Below are 19,954 nucleotides of genomic sequence, written 5' to 3' on the forward strand. Positions count from 1 at the left end.
CCCCAACCCACCAAGCTGGAAAGACAGCACGATGCGCGGTCGCGGAGCTCTCGACGACCGGCTTCATCTCTAGTCTCGGGATTTAGACGGGGCGGAACGCGTCAGTGTAAATGAATCTCATAGTTACCGTAGCTCGACATCCCTCTTCGAAGTATGTAGCTAGGCTGTCAAGCGCGCAACGAGTGAGTATCGTGTAACTCATCATGTCAATCAATCCTATCGCTCGATCTTGCATACCCCCTCTCTCGGGATGCTTACCAGCGCTTGAAGTCGTAGGGTTGTTTCAAGCCTAACAATGGCTTAATCACATCTGTATAGCCGTACTGTAATCCAGGGCATCGATGTGCGGTCCTCTCTTGTTCATTCCATATCCTCGTTCACTCTCATACTCGAGTCTAAATAGCAGAGAACCAGTGCTAAAAGCCAGGTACTCATTCGCAAACACCAGGGAACTACTGCTGCAAGCCAGGTACTCATTCAAGAATACCGGCTGCATACATTCCATTTCAAAACCGTAGCAACCAATCAATAAACATTCCCACCCGAATCTCTATTTCACAGTGCTCTAGAATCACCGCGCAGTACAAGAGACAAGCAAGCACACTGCGCTACGCTACAGCGAGTACCTAGGTGCAAACAAACACTTGGATTACTCACGAGCTACGAGTCTTCTACACACCTCTTTCCCACTCGATAGAAATAAACTACACGTATAAAGTAAATAAGTATGATTATATCATCAAGTCATATCCTTCATTTATCATCAAGTAATGTAGTAAGTGTGTGTGTGTGTGTGTCTGTGTGTGTCATTGCGTGAGTAGGTATGTGGGGAGATGGTAGGTAGTATATCACCACAACACACCTGTGAATAACCAACATGAGTGAAAACCCGGAGGTAAGGGCATCAGAAGCATGCGCTGCGCCTGGATGGCACAAGGGCGGGATGGATGGCGTAACGGGAAGAAAGAGAATGAGAGCTTTTTATATACTTCTGCTTGCTGCCTTGTTTCCTTTCTGCGGGTCAAGTAGAAGGAAGGGAGGGAGGGAGGGAGATATCGGGCAACAATAACAACTTAAATGATTCGCTGGGACTATGTGATAATGGCTGGAATATCTCCTGGAGTGCGGGGTGTTGTCACGATGTCCAGGGACAGATTCCTATCAGTTTGAAGGAGATGAGGGGAAGATTAACGTGGGAACACACATTGCAGGATGAAATCAAAACGAAAGAAAAAGGAAAACTCCAATTTATACAGACATGGTATCTCAAACACAAACAAGCGCGGTGCAGGCAAGGCAAAGAAGAGAGCTTTCAAAATCCATTAAAAACAATTTCCAGAATTTCCTTCCAGTTCACGTGTTGCTGTTGCTGCTGCTGCTGTTGCTGCTGCTGGCGGCAAGTGGCTTTTCCTCCTCGGGCGTGAGTGCGATGACCGGACTTTCGGACTGCGGCGATAGGGAGTTGCTGAGCGGCGGCGTGCCGGCGTCGGTACTCATGCTCCCTCGATCGCGGTTCGTCATTCGAGTCCGGGTGTAGGCGGGGACCGGGGCGAGATATTGGTCGAGCATCTCGGCCAGGATCGTCGAGCGGACTGGCTTGGGAAGGTAATTGTTCATGCCGGCGTCGAGGCACTTCTCCCGGTCCCCCTCAATGGCACTGGCCGTCATCGCGATCACCAGGGCCTCGTTGACGTTCGGATCGGGGTCTTTGCGGATCTCGCGCGTCGCGTTGTAGCCGTCCAGCGTGGGCATCTGTACATCCATGAGGACCACGTGGAAAGGGTTTCCTTCACGGGAGCGTGCCCGAAGGGCTTCCACCGCCTGCTGTCCGTCGCTGTAGGCTTCGCATTGCAAGTGGAGTCCGGTCACAAACTTAACGGCGATCTTCTGATTGATCGGGTTGTCTTCCGCGATGCACACTCGGATCTGATCGCGGGGAACCATACTAAGATCACGAGCCGTGGGCTTCGGAGAGGCCTTTTCCCCGTCCGGGCTGGGCAACTTCGAGCGGAGACCTTTGCTGGAAGCATCCTTTACTTTGTTGAATGACAGATGGAAGGTTACCGTGGTACCGACGCCGGAGGTGGAATCAAGCCAGATTGCACCACCTAGAACGTCTTCGATGATTGCCTTACAGATGCTCAAACCGAGACCACTGCCTCCGTAGGATCTTGCTGTCGAGTTATCGGCCTGAGAGAAAGGCCGGAAGAGTCGCGACTTCTGCTCCTCGGAGATACCGATTCCTGTATCTGACACCGAGCATTCCAAACGAATGCGCCCTTTGCCCTCGCGTGATACCCTGGCCCGCACGGTCACAGATCCTTTAGGTGTAAACTTGTAGCTGTTACTTAGCAGATTCATGAAGATCTGATGCAGGCGAACAGGATCACCAAGGACCACAAGCTCTGGGGGAACCTTGTCCAAATCCTCGATCGTTTCTAAGCCTCGGTCGCGGTGCGTATAACGAAGCGCGCGAACAACCTCCGAGATCGTTTCCCGGATATTAAGCGGAACGGTGGAAATCTTCATCTTCCCAGCTTCCAGCTTCGAAAAGTCAAGGATGTCGTTGATGAGGGTCAGCAGAGTGTCGGCACACACCCGAATCGACTCTACGTATTCATCTTGCTCCTTATCCAATCGAGTACCCTTGAGAAGCTCTGAGAGACCGATGACACCGTTCATTGGGGTGCGCAAATCATGGGAGATATTGGCAAGGAAGATGGACTTGGCCTTGGCCGCATCTTCCTTTAACTTCACATTGTGCTTCGCTTCGGCTTCTGCCACCTTGGCCTTCTGCTCCGCCTCCCGCGCCTGGGCCAGCGCGCGCTTTTGCGCTTCAACCATCGAAGCATTCGTGGCACTGACCTTGCGAACCTCGCGGAAGAGCAAGGCGTTGGACAATGATATGCCGATCTGATTGCAGAGCAAGTGAAGCACAACCACATTCCGCTGCGTAAAAGAGTTCGGCTTTCCCTCGATATGAATAACACCAAGAAGGTTTTCTGCTTGCATGATTGGCAATGCAATCACCGACCTACCGAGTGGGTATCTTGCCTGATAAGCTTCGCTGACGTTGGAGAACCGTTCATCTTCAAGTACGTTGTGGACAAGAACCTCCTCGCGCGTGCGCATCACATAGTGGGAAATCTGGTGCGCCATCTTGTCCTCGATTTCCGAAAATGGAAGACCGTCGACGTATGACTTTTGCCCCTTCTCCATGTCACCAGTCGCGGCCACGGTAAAATTGTTATCAAAGTTCGTCGCAATAAGAGCTGAGTCCGAGCCGTTGCATGATTCTAGGACAATTTCGATCATCTTTGTCAAAAGCTTGTCAATCTGAAGCTCGGACGACATCACCTGGCTCGACTCGAGTATACTTGAAAGGTCGATTATATCGAGACCGACACCAGAGATATCCAATGAACGTTCCCCGGTTGTGACGCCGTTCTGTTCTAACCAGCGCTGTTTTCGGTCGTCTTCTTCCATGTTTGCGTTCACGCCCATATGTTCCTGGCCCGCATTGCGGTTGATTCCAAGGAGAGAGTCAACAGTCTGACAGCCGACGTCAACATTTCTCGAAGAGGTCGCAGTTTTCAGAAGCCACTCGTGCTTTTCAGTCAGTTGTGCTGCCTTGCCCACGGCACTGATCGCAGCCCAGGCGGCAATTGCATCCTGCATCACAGAACGTGCCGCTCTCTTGGCACCACGACGAATCAGGAATTCACCGTGCAGCTCAAGGGCAAGGGCCTCTTCCATTGGCCACCCATGGATTTGGCAGTGATCAATTGCCGCCTCAAAAGCTTGAATGGCAGACGTGTGGTCGTTTCGGACTTCGCAGATCAAGGCCTCCAGAATCAGGGACCACATGCCGTAATTGGCATCACAAGCACTGCGGGCGAAATCGACCTCTGCTTTATACTGCAAAACCGTCTTCAGACTCCCATCAAGATACCCACGTGCCGGATAATCGTTATGAAGCGTCAGGAGTGAAAGGGCAAGATAGAAATAAACGACATAAGAAACACGAGCAGACCATAACCTAGGCATAGTATCCATCATTTGCATGCCAACCTCTATAGCTCTGGTATGATGTCCAAATGCGAACAGTGGGATCATTGCCAAGCCCCAGTAGATATCCCGCGGGCGATCCGCATTGCTGGCGTTGTTTTCCAGGAAAGCGATGTATTCGTTTGTGTGATGGTGCTCGTCAGACATGGCAGCATGAGCGAACCGACAGGATGTTTTGCCTTGCAGAGCACGCGCTACTTGTCTATAGATTCATGAGAGTCAGCCCTGGCGTTTGCTCCTATTATAAGTAGTGAAATTAGTCAGTTTGAGGGTTCCTACCGCACGGCGAGAAGAGTAGCACCCCCACGGGTATCATTCACCCAATCAGGTATATCCTCTGGGCTTTCATTGCAGAAAGCCTCGACTTGAGCCATATCGTGGCCCAGGAATAGCCTCGTCATTGCCATCGATGAGAGACTGATCAACGTGATGTAGGGGTCGCCCATTGAGAACGAAGTCTCCACTGAGGTTTCAAGAACAGGAAGCGTGGAGGACAATGGTACCCGTAAGTGGGCAACATACAAGTTATGAACGATTAGGCCCCGACTCTGCGTCCAAGGCTCCGGGCACCGCTCAAGAAGGCTGAGTGCATGGTCACTGAGCTTGACAGCAAGGTCCAAATCGCGGAAGCGGCTGAAGGAAATCATAGCAAGATGCGAGCAGCCTATTGAGATCTGGACAAACCCACCTTTGAAGAGATGGAGATTCATCATCTCAATGGCCATTCGGTAAAATGTCAACCCATCATCCCAGTACGTGACGGACATTGCCTCGGCCATCACCGCGCCAATAGTTATCATATTAATGTCTTTGCTAACAGGCTTCCGCACCATGGTGTCCAAGTCCATCTTGCCGAGATATTCGCCAAGTGTTTTGTAGGCAGCATCGCATTTTTCATATGTGGTTGGATCCCGGAGATGAACGCCCAGCTCATCTAGACATGTAAGAAGAGAGTCCATTGAGCGGAGGTGGTTGCCCATCTGGGCGTAGATCTTCGCCTTCACAATCCAGGCCCTAGACTTGCAGACAGCACTTTTTCCATGCTCGAACACTTTGTCCAGGAGATCCAGGGCTTCGGTGTTGTGTCCTTGAGACCATGACATTTCGGCGGTGGCGATATGCAGGCGCAGGGTCTCATGATAGTAAACATCGGTGTTATTGTCATTCCAAGGATCATCCTGTAGGAAAGCAATACAATGACGGAAGTACCAGAGCGCAGTTGGTCGAGCGCCTGACTGGGCCGCAGTTTGGGCTGCATCCCAGAGAATCTTCCTATATTCCAGCCTCTCAATAACACGAGACTTGATGATCCGCGACGCAAGAGCCACATGCCGTGCCAGTGCATATCTACTGCGTCCGTCGTGGTAGTATTTCATCATGGCCTGGGATATGATGAAATGCATCTTCTCAACGTTCCGTCCCTCAGTCAATGACAATGCGGCTTGGGAGAACCGATCATTTACAAACCTTATGCGGGCCCGAGTTAATGGAACGATCAAGTGGAGACAAGATAGAGTTGATGAGAGTACATACCTGAATTCATCGTCCGTCTTTCCGGGAATGATAAGGTTTGCTTGGACAAGGTACTGCAGTCCAACAACAATGTCGGCCTCGGACTGTCGAATCAGGTTTGCGTTTTGCGGGCAAGTCAAATCGATAGCCTCGTCGTCATCGCTTGAAAATAGAAACTCGCTTGTGAGAAGTTTCTGTACTAACGAAAATGCAAACGGGCTTCCCAGCAACGCCCCCCAGACCATTATGGACCTTGCCGCTGTCGGGATTTCCTGAAGGCGCCGAGCAATGAAACCGAGCCCTAGGCCCTCGCCATACCTAGGCGCCACAAATTCGGTGAAAATGCGGTCCAAGTCAAATTCCCAGGTAGAGTTTTTCCACGAATACCAGATGCAGTTTTTGCTATAGCAAGTCTCCAACATCATTCGCACAAAGAACGGATTGCCCATGCTCTTCTCCTGGATCACGGCGGCGAGTGGCGTTAACGTTGGGTTGGGGGCTTGATGCATCGTAGCCGCTACGACCTGCATGATCTCTTCTTCTCCGAGGGGCTTCAGCAGGACTCGGGTCACATTGGGGTTGTCCGCTTCGAAAAGTGATTTGATAGCGTCTGACTCGAGTTCAGACTTTCGGCTCGTGAGAATCAGCACACAAGGTAGCTTTGCCTTCACGATGTTCATGATCAGTTCCAGGGTTTCGTCATCAGCATAGTGCAAGTCATCGACGCATGCACAAATCACCCTGTATTGCGATAGTGTCTTGAGAATTTCCAAGAAGGTCTCCATCAGTCGCATGTTCTTCAGCGCTGCATTGGACAGAAAGAAGTCCACCGAGCTTTGCCCATCGTCAAGACGCGGCATTGCCATGCGCTTGGATGGTTCTCCTTTGGTCGATACATCTTTGAAGATGTGCTGCGCTGCCGAGAGCCTGGGTGAGATCTGCTTATCCTTGCTTCCCGATGACATGAGCTGTTCCGGAAGCTCAAGGACCCGGTGCAAGGTCGGCCACATGGGTCGTAATGCCGTGCGGACATTGTTGTGATAGTCAGTGGTCACATCACGTTCCGAGAATATTTGCCGTAAAAGGCTAGCCAAGATCTTTGCGAATGGTTCGAATGGAACGCGCCTAGCCCGGTCCAGACGGGCTATGCCGATATATCCAAGTTTACGAATCGTGGGTTGAACTCGGTTTAAGAGGTCGGTCTTTCCAATGCCAGCCGCACCGCTGATGGTGATGATCTCACATTTGCCGACACGACGTGTTTTATTTCCAGGTTTTGCTCGATTTACGGAAGTGATCGACTCCCCATGACTCTGTGTGCTTGCACCCATGGAAGGGTGACTATCTCGGTCTGCAATATCCCATGATGCGCGTGATTCCACCGGACTCTTGAGTTTGCCGGAAGCGTTTCCTGGCTTTGGGGTGGAAAGAGAAGACTCGGTGCTATGCAGGGACTCATGTGTAGATACCCGACCCAGAGGGCCGCCGTTAGAAGCTGCTTTGGAAGTTAGATGGAATGAGCCTGAGTCGCTAGAGCCAGATGCAATTTCGAAGCTATCGACCCGACCATCGGAGACGGACGAGTTCGAACCCACTCCATTGCTAGCTTGCGCGCCAGCTCGCGCATATGCACATTGCTGGCGCCTGTGGACCTTCTCCACAACACTGATGATCTTGTCGTATTCTTCGCGTCGGCCGAACATGCGAGACGGAAGGGTGAAAAAGGACGAGACGTCACGCTGGGCGATCTGGAAGTCCTTCAAGGCCTCGCTGTCACCATCGCCAAGTAGCTGGGAGATCTGCGCTAAGTCTCGTTTGACGGAGGAGATCGTATGATAGCGTTCGTTCACAGCCTTCTGCGTCATCTTTTGAATGACAGCCGATACAGCATCCGGAACATCCATTCTCTTCGCCGAAACGGGGACCAACTTCTTTCCAAGAACGTTCTGTACAACCTCCACCGGGTCGCTGCCGGTAAAGGCCGGCTTGCCCACCAGCATAGTCCAGAACAGCACGCCTAGCGCATAAATATCAGTCCGACTATCGGGTTCCGTCGGCATTCGCCCCGTCTGCTCTGGTGCGATAAACTGCAGCTTGTTCTTGACGCCTAACTCCCTCGAGAGCGATGACCAGCCTTCACTCAGGATGTTGTCAAATGACCGGGCTCCATTGCCAGTGTTGGTCAGCTTGACCGAGCGGGCCTCCCGATTGAAGTGGAAGGCATCGCCCCGAATTTCGCCATGAACGGTTTTGAGGCCGTAGTGTAGAAGTTCCAAGCAATCACATGCGCCTATCGCAAAGTCCAGAAATACCGCCAGAGAAACCTGCTCCCCGGGAGTGGGCTCGTTGCTGTCAGTCCTGCCGCCAACTGCGAACCAAGCGGGTCCAAAAGCGACCATCTCTCGCAGCATGTTCGGACCGGGAGACTCGAACAGAGCCACGAGCAGCGTGCCTGAATCCCCGGGGTCGGGCGGCAATCGGATCAGATCGATCGGCCGTATGGTGTGGTTGCAGTCCGGGTCCGAGGTTTGTACAATCGACCGTAGCATATGGAATTCGCGCTCGAGTCTAACGACGTGGGACGAAACCCGGGCGACGACGGGGATCCAGATCGGCTCATGATCGATACGAGAAAGCGATATTTCGCTGCTGGACTCACTCAAGCTGCTCCTCCAATTATGACGGAACGGGGGTCGGGACTCGGTGCGCGGGGAATTGCGAGCCAGGCTGGAGGGGCCGGACGAGGTTGCGGCCGGGGTAGAAACATCACATTCGACGGCATGACGAAGACCAAAGACATGCCAGTGGTTGTAGGTGGAATGAAAGGGCTCAGTGGACTGGTCCCAGGTGTATCCAGGCAACTGCGCCAATCTTTCGAAGAGCCGCGCCGGGGGGAGCGGCAAGTCGTCACCCAAGATATGGCTATCCTCCATCGCAACCAACAATAAACAATTGTGTCAGAATAGCACCCCTCAATTGACGGCCATAGATGTCTTGACGGTCGTGTGGAAACGCACTCGTACTCGGAAAAGGGTGGTCGGAGTGCGCAGTAAGAAGCATTCATACGAACGAAAACGGATTCCAACAAATGATCGCCAAGGACGGTGGAGAGAGAAGGAAAGAGGGAGGAGGGGAGGAGTTGTGCCGCTCCCTGTGATTAGATTAGGTAAAGGTCCACGCTGGGAGACCGCACGCTTGTGCGGACTTGGGGAGGAGAGGATGGGTGTTTGAATTCCCTTTGTTTTGGATTCAGTTGAGGAAATAGGTTTGGTTGTAGCTTACCTGAATACAACCACCAAGTCGAGGGGGAGCTGTGGCCTGGTTGGGTGGAAGCGAACAACTTTTGATGAGGAGAGTTTCGCAATGAATCTTTCGAGGCAGGGAACTTTTGGTTCAATGGGGTCGAGCGGCCTGAGGCTGTCGGATTTCCTCATTGAGAGGGCTCTTTCCTTATTATGGATGAGTCAGCTACCGTTCGGGCATCACGAGGGAATCAAAGCCCAATCAAAGCAAATCCCTAGTGGGTGTGGCCGATCGATCAGCCGTTGGTTTTGTCTCACACAACATGATGACAGTCAAAACGGGCTTTGCTACAGAGTACTTGCAACAACATGCCATCCAAACAGAATGTCAATCCTCCGCCCGCTCTCTTTTACCCTTTTGTTTCATTTTCCTTGGTCTAGCCTTCTAGTCCTTCTTCACAACCCTGCTTGTCGGATGGATGGGACAGGTGCATTCGGTAGCCCCTGGCGACTGGAAATGGTATCCATGGGCCGCTCCAACCACAGGCCCCAAGGTAAAGGATAGTCATCATAGTATACAGAAACGTTTATCCTGCGCTATCCCGCCTAAAGGGAAGAAGACTCCTGACTATCAGAATGATAAGGAGTACGACCCCGGACTTTTGATTCGAAGAACAGGGTCTGGGGCCTGAATGAAAGTCAGTCAGGCTTAATCTGAGTTTGAACTAACATTCGGATATGTCACCGGCACAATGTCATGAACTACCGATCCATTGTAATTGTACCAGTTGGAAGTATGTCTCCCACGTGTTCGATCACCGACCGACATGAGCACAAGAGCAGGATGCAGACCTGGCTTCGTCATACCATTTATTTTAAGATCGTCAGGTCCCTGCACTGACACTACACAACCGCGTAGGTGCTGATGCAGCCGGTGGTGGTATGCAGCAGAAGGGGCCCTGGTGATACGTGGATAGTCTTTCCGTTGCAGGCGGTGTATCACATCTCGCTCTCTATCTGCCCATCTGAAGCTGTAGAAGATTAAGTATGCTAGCCCGGTTCATTCCCATGGTACGAAACGCCTCGGAGGCTGCCAACCCACGCGGCGCATTGACGATTGGATGCCGTCATCGCTTCGTACCTTGAATCTTCTACGCAAATTTCAGCTTTCATCCTTGAGCTATCCAGGCTTCTGCACGTACTAGTTCGAACTTCTGCGACTATCATTTCCGATTGCGCTTGGGTCTTCTTGGTTGTCACCTTGACCTTTGCACACATTCATTACCAAGTTTGGACTACATCTTACCTGAGATGACCATATTATCTATGGAGGTTCGCAAACTTGAAAGCTGCCGGGATCGATAAATCGCAAGACACTTCATGCTTGAGAACTTTACCAGGCGTCGCGAGGGGATACAATTTGTCGCTCGACCCCGTAGAGCGATCCCAAGGACACTACTTCCGGGAGCGTGGCCAAGCGAAGTTCGGGGTAAACTCCAGTAGTGCTATTTGTGAATAACAAGGGCAAACAGATACCAGGCGATAACTTGTAGAGGTTCTAGAAGTGAAGCGGCCGCCTGGTCGGTTAGTGGTTAGTGCGCCGATCGCGTGCCTCACGAACCATTATTGAGGATCTCACCAAATGCCCAACAGTGCCTCTGCGAATAGCGCGCGACCAGGCTATGAGATCATGCAGCTATGTCTTGATTACAAGAGCGTACTGGGTATGATAAAAGCAGTTTGGGGGGCTTTTCTGTTCCACCTGATCTGTTCTGCTTCCGGAGTGGACGGGACCCAGTATCCGGAAGAGAGCTGAGGGACTCACGTGAGGGGAACAGTGGAGGTTGACCGCCTTCGGCGCCAAGTAAGTGATGGCTCGTGACCAAGTTGCTGCAGTGTACGACTTAGTATATCTAGTGCTGTTGTAGCGATGATGCAGCCATGAGCGAGAAGCCACTGTCATTGCCGCCCCACCTTATGCGATGTGGATGGAAAGAATGGTTCCCGAGTGTTGGAACCATTCTTCGGTTCTATCGGCGCGAGGTCGGATGTACTCAAAGGGCGGTTACCGGGGAGTATTGATCAGAATTGACCGTCGGTCGCTGTCTATTATAGAGAACAGTGATGATGATGATGTGGTGGTGGCGGCATTGGCGGAGGGAGGGCTTGCTTACTTGATGCAAACCCAAGACGGCGGGGGCTGCCCTTACACTAGTCTACTTTGAGTTATGTCAATGTCATCCAGCATTTGTCGTTCCTGCGACTAAATGAATGTGGCATCATCCAGAGGGGTAAGGTTATTAATGTTAAAGACTCGTGCTGCTGTTGCTCCTGCTGCTGCTCCTGCTGCTCCGGGCTTATAGTCTAGTTTGACTGATGTCTAGTTATAACTTAACTATCGGAATTACTAAGAGTCTAGCCAGTGCTTAGTGAGAATCCATCCTACGAGTAGGCAAAATCGAGCGATGTCCATTCCCTGCGCCCGCTACTACTAGGACTAGGCAGGGCAAGTTAGTAGACTGACTGACTGACTGACTGACTGACTGACTGACTGATTGACCACCACCAGTACTTGGTTTTCTCTTGTTACTTCCTTGTAAGTGTGTTTCTCTCTCATTTTCTCTCTTGGTGTAGTCCAGCGGACTATTCTACTTCCTTTCCGATCGATCTCACTCCAATTTTGCATTGTTTCTTCTCTTCTTGTTCCTCTCTCCCACCCAGTGCTCTCTGCGACAACTTCAACAGATTGTTTGCCAGGAATAGAGAGAGAGACCCGTCTTTATTTCTTTTGAAGGACTCAATTGCTGCGGGACAATTGAGATTAGTGCCGAAATAGGCTTTCTAATCTTCCCTTGCCTTCGCTCTTCTTCCCTTAACTATTCTCTGTTTCTCCTCCCCTCCCCTCCCCTCCCCCCCCCTCTCTCTCTCCCTCTCTCTCGCCGCCGCCCCCCCATTCATCCAGCCCAGTCCAGGCAGAGCTTTGCCTTACCTACGTCATAGTTTGGAATATTCTCTCTCCCCACCCGGAGACGGACCATTTCCACATCTTGAACTTTCCCAGCACAAATCGACGATCCGCTGCTGGGTCCATTCATTATTATCATTTTATTGTACTAGCACTTTAGCCATAGCAGTCGAACCTGCTGCTACTGCTGCTTCACGGCTTCCACTAGGAAAGAAAGGTCAGATTCAGTTGAGCCTTTCTTCCAATCCCCTTTTACCAGAAGACTACCCCTACTTGTCTACCACCATTACCTACCTACTACCTACTTACTATTACTTACTTCCTTTGGAAGTCTCAAATCATCCCATCCCATCCTATCCCCTTTCATCTTGTCCCATTCATCCACCATAACCCACACCCACTCACCACCCCCCATAATCACTTCCGATATACACCGCTTTAGTCACCTTTCTTCCAACGGCCCATTTTCGAAAAAAAAAAATCGTTCGTTTACCATTTCCCACTCTTTCCCCCCTCGTGTCTCTATTTTTTTTTTCTTGTATATTCCTTTCTCTCGCGCCTACGCTCCCCATATCTCGCGCCGGTGAAAAGTATTGCGGACGTTTTTTTTTTTACATGGTCGCAAATTCAAGCGCGCCCCCCCTCCACCTTAACCCCCCTCCCCCAACCCCTTCAACTGCCTTGTATTTCGAGCCAATCCACACCACCCCTTTTCGTTTCGCTCGTCGGGTTCTTCACCGTGTGCGCGCTATATACACCCTCCCGCTCCAATAGCGTTCTTGTCTCTCTTCTTTTCCCCGACCCTTCGAATTAAGTTATCTTCTCCGGTTACTTGTTTGGTTTTCGTTGGTCCTGTGCATCAATTCTCCTCATCATCCTGACCTCCCTCCTCCCACTTGATTTTGCGGACCATTTTGTCCGAGAGATGAGTGCCTCAGTTGGCTCCTGTGGAGTTGGATTCGCCCAGGAGAATTGATTTGTGACCGGCGGTGGAGGGAGATTTAGGATGGGCGAAGTTAACAGCATGAAGACACCTCCGCTTCCATCGCCGGCCGAGGCCCCTTCGCCTGTCGCCGCGCCCCATTCCCATTGTCGACCCTCCTTGCAGCCAGCCCATTCTGTTTCTGTTCATGATGTTCACTATGCAGTTGATGGACATGCGACGCCGGGGAACAGTTCACGCAATGCTAACTCTCGCTCTTCTCCTATATCGCACGAACAGACTGCGACCGCATGCCACATCCCGTCACCTCCGAAGAAGGACAGTCCTGAAGCGGGAAAAGGAACCCAGGAGGATCAAGGGCGCAGTTTGCAGACCCTCAAGGAGCTCCGGAGGCAGATGGAAGAATTACTGGTCTATCAGCAGATGCAGCAATCCCAGAACCAATCCACCTCGGCCGCTCGAGAGCTTTCTGCATCGCAACCCGATCCCGCACCTTCGAGCACCACAGAGTCCACCAGGAAACGGCCGCTCAATGTGTCGTTCGCGAAAACCCTATCAACCACGGGAGCATTGCCTTCTGCCTCATACTCCGACTCCACTGGTTCTGGTGGCACCATTAGAGCCATGGATTCCAACACCTCTCCCGACAACCTCCCCGGACCAACTCCGTCCTACCCCTTCCCAAGAATGGAGTCGCACTTTCCGAACAGAGCAGCCCAGGACTCCGCCCTCAACCACAACGCATTCAAGTTGACCCTACCTGCCGACAAAGTCAAGGCCCGGATGGGACCGTCCGACAATGCGGACGAACAATTTTCTGCTGCGGCGTATCCTCAAGGTGTTTTTTTACCGCCTCAGTACAAGGCTGTGCCCGAGGATCCAGCCTACCCCAGCCCCAATCTGTATGAACTTACCCTGCAGTTGAACGCAGATCCCGGGTTGGAAGCGTGGTGGGCAAACGTCGTCCAGATTCTGCAGACACACTACGGAGCGGAGAGAGCATCGCTGGCCGTACCAGGAGACGCAACAGATTTGGAGAATGTTCCGTGGGGCCAGAAAGCAGTCTTTGACCCAGACGCCCTCCCTATCGATGCGGGACAATTGCAGGGTGAAGCGAGTACGAGCGACGACGCCGCCTCGAAGGGGAATAAGGAAGCGACGGCAAAAAAGAAAGGGCTGCTGGCAGAAGCTGTTTTGAATGGGTCGAAAGCCTCCCATTCGCCAAAGCGACCGTCCTTATTGTCACGGCACTCGTTCGCTGGCTTTGGAAAGGAACGGAAACAGCCCGACTGGCGTGACACGGAATCTAAATGCGGGGAACATGTCGGCGGTCCACCTAAGACGGAGAGCAAAGGAACGCAGAGCGACATCGAGACTCCGACCAACGAACCGGAGCCAACGTTCGGGCTGACACCTCAACGTCTGGCGGTATTCCCCGTACCCCGACCGCTAGAAGTCGAGTCCGATCCGCTTATCAAGAGAACTGGGGTGGTAAAGCTCTTTGGACGCACCAATCCCGTTGTTCTAACACGAGAATATTCAGAGGGAGTGGTTAACCATCCCGGTCAAGGAGAGCCCCTCGAAACCCCAGAAGACAAACCTCAGGCCACCCCAACAGCGCAACCAGCAAACGCCAATCAATCATCCCGTCCAGCGCGCGCGAGAGGGGTATCCAATCCTGGTCTGTTCAAGTCCAGGGGGACCCCGTCCATGGAATTGTTCGACGAGTATGAACAGGTGCCCCCTTCCCCGTGGTCTCAATCCCCAGCTCCATCCCCTGCACCTCGCGCCCATGCGGAGCAGAATCCATTCTTCGTCAGCCACGCCGTCGATGAGAGTGCATTCGCAAAGCATCCCCCGCCTCACGATTATTCCAATTTGGGTCCACTGGAAGCCATTGGCGTTGACTTCGCCAAGTCGGTGGTCCACATTCCTCTTCTGCACGTCGGTCGCGCCAAGGATACGTCGCCGTCCACTCTCCGGTTCCCCGTCGCTGTGATCTCGATATTATCTCCCGTCATCCCCTATCCCACGAATCTCAGAAGATCACTGTCATATCTTATGCCCCATCTTACGACTTCGTTTGGCCTCGCTCAACAGTACAGCCAGCTTGAGCGTCAAATCACTTCTCGGCTTGAGGCTCCACGCTATGGCCATCTTCTGGGTCTTGGCGGGACCTTCTCAGATGAAAGCAGCGAGCTGGAGCTGGTTGCGGGTCTCAGTGGCCATGTGAGCTACACAATTGCGGATGACGGATCTTTGTCTGCTAGAGCTAGTATCTCTAGTCCAGAAGAAAGATCGAGTTCGACTAAGCTCAGTCCTTCGCTATCCAATCTCGGGACACCCGGCTTCGACCTCGGTCTGATCGCCTCAGGGGGAACCACTTTGTGTGAATCTCCTGGGGTGGTGCCCAAGACGGGTACTGATAACCCCGATGGGTACTTCAACGTACATCAGTCGAAGGGCTTCCGTGATGCCATCACTCAGCATCGGAACAGATTGGCCAAGATGAGACAGAACATGGCGTCATCAACCCCTACTTCTCCAGGGAGGCTTGTGAGTAAGTCTGCCGATGAAGAAGCCACTCCGCAAGATCAAAGTCCGGGGGTTGTCTCTCCCTCGCAGGATACGAAGGGGCCACAGGTGGTATCCCCAACGCAGACTGCTTCCCGCCATCCCTCCACGAATTCCTTCTACGCTCAACTGCAACGCGAGCTTCCGCGCCCCTTCTCCGATACTGTGGCTCAGCTTATGCTGAACTCGGTGCCCTTACACCTCTTTCTTGCCAAACCGCAGAGCGGAGAGGTAATATGGACCAACTCCAAGTTCGATGCTTACCGACGGAGTCAGCCTCAGGAACAAAAGGTTCGAGATCTCTGGCAGAATATTCATAGCAGCGAAAGAGAGCACCTGTCTCAGGAATGGGCGAATGCACTGCGGACTGGGTCACAATTTACGGAACGCGTACGAGTCAAACGATTCAATGACGAGTCGGCCTATCGCTGGTTCATCTTCCGGGCCAACCCTCTGCTGTCTTCCACCGGTGAGGTGCTTTACTGGATTGGGTCGTTCCTCGACATACATGAGCAACATATTGCCGAATTGAAGGCCGCCCAGGAGCGAGAAAAGTTCGCCACCGACGCGAAATATCGAGCCTTCTCCAACTCCATCCCCCAGATTGTTTTCGAAGCCACAGAATACAGGGGCCTGATCTTCGTCAATGAACAATGGCATCTTTACACCGGTCAAAAGCTCGAGGAAGCGTTGAACTTTGGGTTTGCGAAGCACGTCCATACCGACGACCTTGAGAAATGCGGCCTTCTGTCTTTGTATCTTGCCGAGCCTCAGAAGGTTGAGTCGGCCGCTGGAGCAGGGGAGAATGCAGCGGAGGCCGTACGCAAGGCAGTCTCACAAGACAATCAATTTGGCCAGGGTGTCACGCCTGCATTGGAAGAACTGGTGAGGCGTGGGGTCGCCTCTGTGCAGAGGGACGAGAACGGACGTGTCTTCTACTCTACGGAAATCAGGCTTCGCTCGAGAGGTGGAGATTTCAGATGGCATCTGGTTCGTCTGGTTTGCGTGGAGACCAGCAGCTTTGGCAGCGGAGAGGCGTCCTGGTACGGCACATGCACGGATATCAATGACCGCAAGAACCTCGAACGCGAACTCAACAAAGCCATGCAGCAACTCAATAACCAAATGGAGTCGAAGACCAAGTTCTTCAGTAACATGTCTCACGAGATCCGGACTCCGCTCAATGGAATACTAGGCACCATTCCTTTCATTCTAGACACCCAGCTGGATACTGACCAGCGGCGCATGCTTGACACTATCCAAAACAGCTCAACCAACCTGCGAGAGCTGGTTGATAATATTCTGGATGTCTCCCGGGTGGAAGCTGGCAAGATGACAATGGTTAACTCATGGTTCCATGTACGATCTGTGATCGAGGATGTCATTGACACCGTCTCGTCTAGAGCAATCGACAAGGGCCTTGAGATCAACTATTTGATGGATTCAAACGTTCCGCCGATGGTCATCGGAGACAGGTTCCGTATTCGCCAAGTTCTCATCAACCTTGTCGGTAACGCAGTCAAGTTTACTGCTCAGGGTGAGATCCATATATGCTGCTCTATCTATGATGGTAGCCCAGCTCCTCCCAAGTCCACGGAATTGTTGTTGAACTTTGATGTCGTCGATACCGGCAAAGGCTTCAGCGTCCGGGATGCAGAACGACTGATGCAGCGGTTCAGTCAACTTGGACAGAACGGCTCGCAACAGCATGCCGGTAGTGGTCTGGGACTATTCCTTTCAAAGCAGCTTGTCGAGATGCATGGTGGCAAGTTGACGCCCACCAGTAAGGAAGGGCAAGGTGCCAAGTTCTCGTTCTATGTCAGAGTGGACGCTCCACCACCGCCGCCGACCCCTGATGAGCCCCGACTTGTCCGGCAATCCTCCAGCACTTCTGATGTATTCCTGGAGCATTTCAAGCCGAATCCACTGCAGAAGCTGCTGTTCAGAAAGGACTCCATGGATAGCCGAGGACCTGACGCGGCGGATTTCTCTTCGGCTCTCGAGAACTCATTGGCACAACCCCAAACAGGCTACGAACCCCATGTACGCTTCCCTTCGATCAATTTCTCGGAAAAGTCTTCTATCTCTTCTGCACTTCCGACTCCAGACCTCTACACGGTGGATCCGTTGGCCAAGCTTGACCACACCAAGTCTGCCCTCCCAAGCGGTGATATCACGCAGCCAACGGCACCATCCTCCTCCTCGCCTTCGCAAGAATCTTTCGCTTCAACCAAGCCTACGGAGTACACTGGATCGGACGCGCAGCCTCTACCCAGCAGCTATTGGATTCTGATCCTCTGTCCTCTGGACAACACTCGCCAGGCTATCAAGCAACATATCGAGCAGGTGGTTCCCCTCGAAGTTCCTTTCTCCATAACCTCTACATCTGATGTGGAAGATTGGAGGGACTCGGTCAGCGATGTCACCAAGCTTACTCATCTGGTCCTTAATTTGCCCAACGTGGATGACGTTTTGGATATGATGCACTACGTGTCAGAGTGCGATCTCGAGACCGCACCCAGTCTGGTCATCATCTCTGATCTGTACCAGAAGCGACAAATCAATTCCAGGATTCTGGAGTTGGCGTCCAGCGGGAGACGTATATACACCGTACCGAAGCCAGTGAAGCCGTCTGCCTTCTCATCCATATTTGATCCCGACAATAGGCGCGACTTGAGCAAGGACAGGAACCAGGATATGGCTCGGGAGATCAACAACAACTTCAAGACCATGTCGAAGATGGTGAAAGAGGTCATCGGGAACAAGGGATACAGAGTGTTACTCGTTGAAGATGATGATACAAACCGTATGGTAAGTGTGGCCGTATGTCCCGATGTTGTCCGCTATTCGGTATGCTGATTTCTTTCAGGTGATGTTGAAATACCTCGACAAAATCAAGGTGATGGCAGAGACAGCCACCAATGGTCAAGAGTGCACTGAGATGGTATTTTCTAAGGAACCGGGATACTACTCTCTTATCATCGTAAGTGAAAGAGCCGACCCAGAGCTGCCTTGGTAGTTCCAGTTTTGCTAATCATCCCCGCAGTGTGATATCCAAATGCCCATCAAGAACGGCTATGAGACATGTCGTGAGATCCGCGCCTGGGAATCCAAGAACCACTACCCACAAATACCGATCATGGCTCTTTCAGCCAACGCAATGACGGATCAAATCGAGGATGCTGCGCGCGCTGGCTTCAATGATTATGTCACCAAACCGATCAAACACAACGAACTCGGAAAGATGATGATGGGACTGCTTGATCCCAACCGGCCTTTGCTTCTTCTGCGGGACCGTCTCAAGGCCGAGAATGCGGGGAAGTTCCGCGCCGAGTGAAGGCCAGCACGTGTCGACTCTCCAGTGTTATAATGTACCTGCTACGTATTCCACCCCGACTCATTCGCCTTGTGGAGGCGAGATTTAATAATTTCTTTTTCTTGTTTTGTTTGGGACCGGCAATGAAGTATCGGACGGAACGGCGCCCCGGATGATTTCTCGAGTCTTGCTTGATATTGCTTTCTGCGTCCCAGTCTTACGGTTGCGGCCTCGTTTCTCCATGGCATTTTTATCTGCATTCGGCATGTCAATTTGAAATGATACCTTTCAGCATTCATGGGGCGGGGGGTTCATGCTTGTTGTGTTGTTCTTTGGACCTACGGACCTCCGTTCATGGCGTCAGTCTGTTCTTTTACGGGATTTGTATTGAGAGATTCTCCCTACGTCTTTCTTCCCTCCTCCTATTGAGCTCTTTCCACTGCTCCAAATTACGCGCGGCTTTTTTCCCGGTAATCGATTACCGATACCAGCTTCATGAGCACGACCTTTTACATTCTGGAATTGTATTTGCCCAAAACCGATCGAGCATGTTGATTTTTTTTTCTTTCCTGCACTCGGCGTCCGTGTTTGTGGTTGATGGAGTGTTTCTCATCCCTTTCGATGAAGTAGATTATTGAATTCTATAGTGATATACCCTACCTAGTCAGGTTGCTAGCAAGCTATAACGATGATCATGTGGAGATTTTTGGTGAAAGTATAGTTTAGGGGCGCTGAGAGTTGTATGGTGTTTTAGCATTCCGTGTCATCATATCCGAACCTACATATATTTATAATCTCAACACCATTCCTCTTTACCAAAACACTATTCAATGAGGGTTCCGTTCCATGAATAAATCGTGACAGAAAGAAACACACACTTCCCCATCCCGCACCAACTGAATAAACATACGAAATATACCAGGCAAACATTAACCTCAGACCCAAATCCGGAACAAGACATCCGATAAAACTCATACCCACAGCCCACTATCCATAACTTAACTCCCAAGTCAACAAGAGTTTCAACCTCTTATTTCCAAAACCACAACCCAGACCACCGAAACCCCGAAAAGAAGCTGTCATAAGCATAGTACGCACCGCATAACCGAACCCTTCTTCTTCACCCGACTCAAAGCCAGGGTAAGCTAGACGACCACCCGATTCAACGAACCGCTTTCGTGTATACTATAAATCAGAGAAACACGGGATATCCCCCCCGGATATACTGTACTATACGATGGGAATCTCGGCAAAAAACTATCATCAGATGAACGGGCCCCAGAACAAAACTAATCAGCGATAGAACCAAAGTAATCCGGGAGAGACGCAGGAGC

The 19,954-nt window shown here is 51.7% G+C and overlaps 2 protein-coding genes across 2 annotated transcripts; one reads left to right on the forward strand and one right to left on the reverse strand.

The window, feature by feature from the left end:
• Nucleotides 1-1,353: 1,353 nt before the first annotated feature.
• On the reverse strand, nucleotides 1,354-8,513 carry BO97DRAFT_358258 (putative sensor histidine kinase/response regulator; the record flags this gene model as incomplete). Its single annotated transcript, XM_025692244.1, has 3 exons — nucleotides 1,354-4,270; nucleotides 4,348-5,535; nucleotides 5,602-8,513. 3 exons carry the CDS (start codon nucleotides 8,511-8,513, stop codon nucleotides 1,354-1,356), a joined length of 7,017 nt encoding a protein of 2,338 aa, XP_025545822.1.
• A 4,063-nt stretch (nucleotides 8,514-12,576) lies between these two features.
• On the forward strand, nucleotides 12,577-18,770 carry pkhB (putative sensor histidine kinase/response regulator). The gene is made up of 3 exons (XM_025691124.1): nucleotides 12,577-18,115; nucleotides 18,174-18,287; nucleotides 18,351-18,770. Exons 1-3 carry the CDS (start codon nucleotides 12,794-12,796, stop codon nucleotides 18,639-18,641), a joined length of 5,727 nt encoding a protein of 1,908 aa, XP_025545823.1. The 5' UTR covers nucleotides 12,577-12,793; the 3' UTR covers nucleotides 18,642-18,770.
• The last annotated feature ends 1,184 nt before the right edge of the window (nucleotides 18,771-19,954 follow it).

Source organism: Aspergillus homomorphus (genome assembly GCF_003184865.1).
Source record: "Aspergillus homomorphus CBS 101889 unplaced genomic scaffold BO97scaffold_96, whole genome shotgun sequence".
Classification (NCBI taxonomy): domain Eukaryota; kingdom Fungi; phylum Ascomycota; class Eurotiomycetes; order Eurotiales; family Aspergillaceae; genus Aspergillus; species Aspergillus homomorphus.

Excerpts from the sequence above, each read along its gene's own strand:
- pkhB (XM_025691124.1), top strand. The coding sequence starts at position 12,794 with ATGGGCGAAGTTAACAGCATGAAGACACCTCCGCTTCCATCGCCGGCC. Across the intron at positions 18,116-18,173 it reads ATGATGATACAAACCGTATG|GTGATGTTGAAATACCTCGA; the intron begins GTAAGTGTGGCC and ends GATTTCTTTCAG. Across the intron at positions 18,288-18,350 it reads GATACTACTCTCTTATCATC|TGTGATATCCAAATGCCCAT; the intron begins GTAAGTGAAAGA and ends TCATCCCCGCAG.